Genomic DNA, 8,027 nt, shown 5'->3' with positions numbered 1-8,027 from the left:
ACTATTTTTGTATGGTTGGGATTCTCCATAAAATATCTTAATAAAACAACCCCTCCCCTAAAAATGGCTTATGCAGAACTTGCTGCCACATGGACAAGGCTAATGATGTGTTGAGAAACTCCAAATATGAAGCACATAAAACTGATTAATGTGCACACCAGCTTCGGGGCTCACTGAAGTGTCACGCTCAGAGATGCCTGCCTGTTCTCCAAATGAAAGCTGAGCCCCCAGACACTTCTTCCTTCTTGGCACACACCACAGCCATCATTTTACCTTCATTTGGGTGATTTTGTTAACATCCAATGCTCTGCCTCTGAGACGGAATGGCCTGAGAAGGGGCATGCTCAAAATTTTAGGAAAAGGTCCCTTTGAAAAGCTAAGAACTGTGTGCGACCCTTTCGAGGACCTACACAGCTATCATTGCATGTGTAGGTGGGGAGGAACTTCCCATGTTACTTTATAAGGTCTTGTGCCTTTTGAACTTTTTACATCCAGCTTCCATCACTTTTATATTTTTATAACTAATTTATAAAAAGCTGAAAGGGGAAGTGCCTATGGGCCAGCTCTCATCCCAAGAGATGCCCTCCCTGCTTTCAAGTCTTAGACATGCCCACTCACAGCGTGGGATGGACAGAAGTGGTTGAGTCCTTCCTCCACCAGGCGAGATGTGTGCCTTGACCTCACAGGACCAGAAAAGCCAAGAGTGCAGGCCAAGACCACATGTTATCACAGCTTGTTAGCCTGTCCTTCCAGGCAGGGGCATGGTGGGGGGCCTGGGGCAATAGCGTTGGGGGTAGAGGAGGCCTCTGCTGTCTATACTCCATGAGGTTATTCCCACTTTCCAGCCCTTCGCCATTGAAGTGAAAATGATGAGCTGAAAAACCACATGCAATAAACAAGAAGGAGCAGCCAACAAAATCTCTTAAAATCTCAGAAATGTTCAATAAACATTTGCAGAGCGAGAAAATAAATAACATTGCGAAGGAGCCAGCAACTCCCTTTTCCCCTCGTGTGATTCGGGTTCAGGGTGCCTGTGTCTCCAGACAAGTCACATGTCTTGAAGGCAGGCTGGCCCCAGCTCTCTGAAGGCTGCCAGCAACTGTGCGCTTCTCCCTCCCCCCGCAGGTCCCCCACACCCTCACTGGACAGCTCCTGCCCTTGGAGAGCCCTTCCAGCTTCATCACTTCATCCTGGCTCCCTTCCTAGACCAGCTGCCCAGAGTCTTGGTTCCTCTCCTCTGCTCACAGAAGCCGCTTCACCAGCAAGCCAGCTAGCCAGCCAGCCAGAGCCCCCCACCAACCATGCCAATGAGGGCCAACAGCTGGGAACTTGGGCTCATCCCCAGCTGAGTCTGGTCAGCTTGGCAGCCAACAGGAAAACCCAGGGCCTCCAGGGGCTCTGGGAGGAGGCGGCTCGATCCCAGCCCCGGCTGCCAGACGATGCCAGCCTGTCCACTCGACAGAAAAACACACGCTGGCTGCCTGCCCCGGGGTGTTTCCAGAAGAGAAATTTAATCTAATTTACATACTTCTAGGTACATCGATAACCAAAATGTGGCCACTGAAAAAAGTTAAAAGGTCAATCAGCTCCCGGTCTCTAGCTGGCCCAGGATTGCAAAATAAAAAGATCCACGTTCCTTATTCTCTACACAAAACGCGTTTTTAAAAAAGTGAAAGGTCTAGGGAGCTATACATAGAAAGCAACAGTGAAAAGAGGGAGGGGAGTGGGGTGGGGGAGGAGAGTCCCATCCCCACCCCCTCCTGGGCCCCGGAGTCCCCCAAGGCTCTGGGGGGCCTTGACATGGCAGGAGGCAGCTGTCAGCTCTGAGCTCTTCCAGGCTGGGAAGGCCCCTCTGGGGGGCGGCCAATAAGGATTTCCGTGGCATCATGGGCTCAGTGGGGGGCTCCCAGGCCCCAACAGGCCCTCAGAGGGAGCGTGCCTTCCCCTGAGCAAGCACCGTGGCATGATGTGGTCGTTTGACTCAGGAACTGGGGGGCTGGGGCAGATCCCGGGTCTTACGAGGTGCGTGCGTGCATGTGTGTATGTGCGTGCCTGTGTGTCTGTGTGTGCGTGTATGTGTGTATGCATGTGTGAGAGGATATTCACAGGGGCAAGAGGGAACCAAGACAGGGGTCTTTGGGGTCTTTGCAAATGGCCACGGATGGCAAACATAGCCCTGCCTGGCTGCTAGATGCGGGGGAGCGCTGGCCTTCCTCCCCTTGACCAGATCAGCTGCCACCACAAGAGACCTGGCCTCTCCTCCTGCTGGACCAGGTGGGCATGGGCTGAAGGAAGATGCGCTGTGTGTGGCCCCAGAGCCCTCGGGCTGGGGTAAGGGCCGCTAGCTGGCTCCTGGCGCCCCGGCTGTAGTGTGCCCGGCCCCCGAGGGGTACCGGTTTGAGGTTTTGGCTTGCTCCTTTGGAAACGGAAAAGAAAGAGGGAGGAGAGGGTGGAAGAGACGGAGGAGAAAGAGGAGACAGAGGTGGCACAAGAGGGAATTTGGAATGCTTTTGTGTTAGGGCGCCTCTGCCACCGCTGTCTGTGCCTGCGGGGCCCGGGGCTCCTCAGGCGGGGGGTCCGCTTTGGAGAAATTCATCTCCAGGATGTGCCGCTGTAAGTGCCGCACCCACTCCTCCTGGATAGAGAGGGGCCCCTGGAATTCCACCTCACAGAACCTGTGTGGAGGAACAGAGAAAGAGAGAGGAGTGGCCACTGCCACGAGGAGAGGCAGATGTGTAGCCCTGCCCACGTCCCTGAGCACCAGCCACACCGCCGCTACTCAGTGTGCAGAGAGCCAGCCCAGGATATCAGGGAAGGGGACCCAGAAGCCAGATGTTTCCACATGGACAGTTGCCTGTACCCATTCCAGGATCAAGGTAGGGTCCCCTAATGACCCCCATCTCTATGCTCAGGGCAGTCTGCTGGCTCTGATGCTGGGAAAGTGCCATGGGGCTTCCCAAGTACCTCTGCCATCTGACTGAAGCATGTGATCTGAGAGGGGAGAGAGCCCAGAGAGGCAGACCCCACCCTGCCAGGCTCCAGGACAGAAGGACAGCAGCTGGGGAAAGGGGGTCAGGCACTAACTCACAGCCACCCTGCTCATGCACCCAACTCACCATCTCCCTACGCTTGAGGTCCCAAGGGAGGCCTCATTGAACAGGGGCCCAGGACCTGAGCTCAAGGCTCCAAAGACTTGGGTTCAAATCTTACTTCTGACTTGGCCTATCTGGCCCGAGGCAGGCCACCTTAAGTCTCAGAGCCAGTTTCCTGGCCTCAGATGTACGCCTGGACTTTGGTAAAAATGAACTAAGACCTGTACTTTCCTTAATCAGGCAAACACTTGTTGAGTGCTTACCATGTGTCAGACATAGTTCAAGTGCTTTATATATATTCAACTTTTTTAATCTTCACAGCATAGCTGTTCCCAACACCATTTTATAGGTGGGAATACTGAGACATGCGGCAGGAAGCCCTTGCTCAAGGTCACTATGCTGCTAAGTGTCAGAGCCAGCACTGGAACCCTCAGGGTCCCAGCTTAATGCTCTGAGGTGCCGCTGTCTGTTGAGAAGCTCTTAGCCTGCGTTCAGCCACACTCTAAGGCAGTCCTTGAGGCTACATTTCCTGCCCCCACCAACCTGTCTTGTTCAGAGGCTCTGGGTGACTAATTCCCAGGTGGGTGGTCTTTCTCCCCCACCGACCCAAGGGGCTGCGTACCTGCACTTGAGAGTGTAGATGTTGCCAACGAATTTGACCAGTGATGTTTGGGGGGGCCGGGGTACCAGGGAGGGGACCGGCCGGACCCGGGGCGGGGGTTGCCGCACCTCCTCCAGCTTCTGCTGTAGATCATTGGCCTCTTCGCCCCCTCGGACCGCAGAGGCATCTGGAGGGCGGGCTTGTCGGCGCTCAAATTCTGAGGTGGGGAAAGGTGAAGAGAGGGATAGGAGATAAGCCAGAGGGCAAGACTCCTGGGAAGGTTCCTGCCTTTAGCAAGCAAGGGGTGGAGGCTGTGGGGAACTGTAAGACAGGACAGCTGGTGACTGGATGCTGCCTAGGCCTCAGGACAGGTGGCATGGTGCCCAGATGCGAGAACAGGCGAGCAACTGGGGAAGTGACTAAGGGCAGATGCACAGTGGAGAACCCCAGTGGCAGGCACCCCCACCCTCAAAACCCCCTCCCACTAGCACTCACTGTTGATGTTCTGCCGCTGGTGCTCCTCGGCCTTGACAGCGCCTGGTGGGCTGGCTGCCAGAGGCCGCTCACCACTGTCAGCTGCCCGGCCAGCCTCAGGCCCTGGCTCACCCCCAGCACTGCGGCCCACCACAGCCAGGCCCCCGGGTGCCAGCCCTAGGGGCGGCCGCTTGTCGCTGTCACGGCCGTGGCCAGCGCTGCGGAACTTCTTGGTGAAGGGGCGGCCGCCCTGGATGTAGCTGCGGTAGGCCCCCACCTTCTGGGGCCGGTGCTTGATCCATTCGCTCAGTGTCTCAATGGGTGAGCCGTTCACACACCACTCGGTCACGCCAAATTGCCGCAGGTGCGCCCGCGCGTGGCTGGCCAGGGCCTTGCGGTTTTCGAAGTAAAGGCCACACAGCTCACAGCAGGCCTCAGTGGCTGCAGGCAGAGGGGGTGCTGCTGAGTCCCAGCCCAAAGGGAACAAAGAGTACCCAGAAGGCCCTGCCCAGGTCAGGAGTCAGTCCCGCCTCCCACTGGGGCCTTGCCATGGGCCCCTGCTGGGGGTCAGTGTGTGCGTGGCACTGCCAGGCCCTGTAGGCCCCAGCAGATGCCCTCCCAGGACCCTGCCACCCACTGCTTACAGGAGTGGGAGGTCTTCTCGTGGAGGGTCTTTGCCTTGAAGGGCAGTTCGGTCTGGATGTAGGTCTTGGCCTTGACCTCTGCTGGGAGGAGGCGGTCCTCCTGCAGGGGCCGCTTGGCTGCCACTGAGCCCAGGTAGCCAGTGGCTGAGGGCTTGGCACCAGTGATAGGTGCCAGGCTGAGCTCTCGAGGAACCTGGGCCGGCCCAGCTCCTGGTTTGCCCGGGCGGCCAGCCATTGGCGCCAGTGGCAGGGGGGCCTGCACAGGCCCAGGAGCAGCCGTGGGAGGCCCATCCTCAGCCAAGGCAGGGGCCAGGTCTCCGGCTGGCGGCTCTTTCTTGATGAGGCACGGTTTGGACTTCTTCTTGAGGATCTCCCGCAGCGTGTCAATGGGCGAGCCGTTGACAGACCACTCGGTCACACCCATCTGCCGCAGGTGGGAGCGCGCGTGGCTCGACAGGCCCTTGCGGTTCTCGAAGAACTCACCGCAGAACTCACAGCGGATGTCACGCACAGGCTCTGCCCGGGACGCTGCAGGGGGTCCAGGGTGGAGGGAGGGGAGGAGAAGGAGGCAGCTGCTGCGGCAGGAAGCCTCCAAGCCCAAGGCTAATGTTAAGTGCCTGGCTGTCCCGTCCATGCAGCCCCAGACCCGAATGACCCGCTCCCTCATCCGCTTCCAGGGGCCCTTGTGTACATTCAGCCCTTCTGCTTGTTCTGTCACCTCAAATTCTAGCTGGCTTCAAGATGATTCCCTGTGACACTGAGAAGTATTGAGGAGCAAGCAATTCCTCGATCCTGGGCTCAGACACCAGGTTGGCTGTGGCCCCTTATGTTACACTGGGCAAACCACTTCCCCTCTGAGCCTCAGTTTCCTCCTCCACAAAATGCAGATGGAAACCTCCACCTGGAGGGAGCAGCTCCAAGCATGTGGCACACAGCTGGTATGAAATGCCCCTGAGCACTGAGGCAGAGGCCTGGGCCATCCTCACCTGCTCAGCACAGACCTCAGCCAACTCAAACAGAAAGAACAGTGACAGGGACAGTACAACTACCGACTATGGTATACACACGGCTTCATTTACGCAGGCACCATGCTAAGTGCTTTATACCACTTTGGAACTATACAGAGCTCAGGCCATGCTTATCTTCTACCTCCAGAAAGACGAAACTTGCCCAAGGTCACATACTGCTGGATTGTAAGAGCTGAGCACTTAACTTGAACCTAGCTCCAAATGCCAAACACTTAGCGACCAGGAATGTCAGGAAGAGGTTGCAGCCTCCCACTTCCAGTCCCTATACTCCTGACTGTGGCAGACATCACTAACTGACTCCTCCAATCTTTCTCCCTAGGAATCTGGTTGGTAGACACTACCAATCAATTGACGATGGTCCAAAAGGTAAAATCTTTTGGGCATCATTGAATGGCACAATTCTGCCTCCCCAATGTGGATGGAGAATCAAGCAGCAGCTCAGCTGGGGGGTCTGCATAGCAAGAACGCACAGCTAACCCCTTGTTCTCTGGACCTCTGTATCCTCCCTTCTATTTCTACCCTGGGTGCTCTGGGTACCCATGAAGTGTGGGGGGGGGCGGAGGGAGACCCCTCTACCTGTTCTTACTGCCCTGCCCCCGGGGTCACACTTACACAGGTTCAGGGGGGCCATGTCTTCCCGTGGCGCCGCCCAGGGACCCTCTGATGGGTGTGGCTCCCCATGAAGGGCCCCTGGCAGCATCTCCCGTTTGATCTCCACCCGCATTTGTTCAGGCTTCAGCTTCTTGGGCAGGGAGGGTGCAGCCAGGCCTGGGAACATCTTCCGGGCCGTGGGAGGAGGAGAGGCAGTTGGTGAGTGGCCCAGGGGGCTGCCTGGTGGCGGAGGCAACTTCTTGGCCAGGGGTGAGAGGTGAAGGTCTGCGGGGCTGCGGGCTTCCAGTGAGCTGCCAGGACCTCCACTGCCCACGACCTTGGCCAGGGCTTTCGGGCTCGGCCCTGGTGGGTTAGGGGGGCCAGCAGGCCGGGACTGGGTCCGTCTCTTGAGGATCTCCCGTAGTGTGTCAATGGGTGAGCCGTTGACATACCACTCGGTCACGCCCATCTGCCGCAGGTGTGAGCGTGCGTGACTTGATAGGCCCTTGCGGTTCTCGAAGAACTCACCACAGAACTCACAGCGGATGTCTCGAGCTGGCTCTGGGCCCGAGGCTGCAGCAGGAGAAAGGAGTAATTAGCATTGTGGGCATCATTAGCATCCTTGTCTGTGGGTCTCCTGGTCGGCTGGGCATGGGCAGCAGCATGCCCACAGGCTGGGGTGGTGGTGGAGGGCAGGTGCAAGCGAGGGAACTGAGGAGTGGGGTGGGGGCCAGACACTCAGCAGGAGTGAGGGGAGACTCCAGAGAGCACATGGGCCCTTGGTCCTGGCAGAGGATGGAACCAAGACTCCACAGCTCTGCGGGTCCCGGGTCCCAACAAGGATGTGGGCAAGAGGGCAGGAAGTAGTAGCCTAAGTGCCAAATGCTATCCAGACCAGGGGCAACCATGGACACTTTCCACACCAAAAGGCAGCACCCCACCCTTGGCCTTTATTCTCAGGGAAGGTCATAGTCATGGAAGTCAAAGGCCAAGAAAGAGGGCCTAGCAGCCAACTGCCAACAAGATCTCTGGGCAGAACCAGCCCACTGCGAAGGGCCCCTGTCTACTCCCTGCCCCAGCAGGAAAGGAGTAGGGAGGGGGCTGTGACCCCCCCGGGAGGGGCTCCAGGGCCCGCAGGGAGGAGGGAGCGGCTGAAGCGAGAACCTACAGAGGTTGAGAGGAGACGGCTCCACATCAGAGGCCCAGAAAATGCCGGCGGCTGCGGCGGCCGAGAGGTCCTGCTTCCCCCAGGGGCTGGCCGTACCCGCGGCCTTCAGCTTGGCCTTCTTGGCCGGCGGTGGGGGGGGGAGCAAGGAGAGGGCCGGAGAGGTGGGAGGAGGCCGCCCCAGCTGGGCCAGGGTGCCGCGCCCGGGTGGGAGGCGGATCTGGACGCCGTCCCTCCTGATGAGCCCGTGGAGCACGTCTATGGGGGATCCCTTGGCGTCCGGGTCGCTGACGCCCAGGTGGCGCAGGTGGGCACGGGCGTGGCTGGACAGGCCCTTGCGGGTCTCAAACCAGGCACCGCACAGCTGGCAGTCCAGCTCTCTGCCCCCGTCACTATCTAAAGCTGCGGAGACAAAACACAGGGGGGGGGGGG

The 8,027-nt window shown here is 58.4% G+C and overlaps 1 protein-coding gene across 3 annotated transcripts in view; it reads right to left on the bottom strand.

Moving 5' to 3' along the window:
- Positions 1–903: 903 nt before the first annotated feature.
- The window catches only part of WIZ (WIZ zinc finger), a 27,465-nt gene continuing 20,341 nt past the window's right edge, over positions 904–8,027 (bottom strand). For all 3 annotated transcript variants that reach the window (XM_040629143.1, XM_040629141.1, XM_040629142.1), the window contains 6 exons: positions 7,599–7,997; positions 6,452–7,003; positions 4,812–5,339; positions 4,189–4,608; positions 3,715–3,910; positions 904–2,675 (listed from right to left, as the gene is read on the bottom strand). In XM_040629143.1, the coding sequence (XP_040485077.1) occupies positions 2,516–2,675; positions 3,715–3,910; positions 4,189–4,608; positions 4,812–5,339; positions 6,452–7,003; positions 7,599–7,997 (2,255 nt within the window). In that variant the 3' untranslated portion in view covers positions 904–2,515. The remainder of the gene's footprint in view (positions 2,676–3,714; positions 3,911–4,188; positions 4,609–4,811; positions 5,340–6,451; positions 7,004–7,598; positions 7,998–8,027) is intronic.

Source organism: Ursus maritimus, unplaced genomic scaffold, assembly GCF_017311325.1.
Source record: "Ursus maritimus isolate PB19 unplaced genomic scaffold, ASM1731132v1 scaffold_14, whole genome shotgun sequence".
Classification (NCBI taxonomy): Eukaryota; Metazoa; Chordata; class Mammalia; order Carnivora; family Ursidae; genus Ursus; species Ursus maritimus.
The sequence above is the reverse complement of the archived record's forward strand: the minus strand, read 5'-3'. Positions and strand labels throughout refer to the sequence as shown.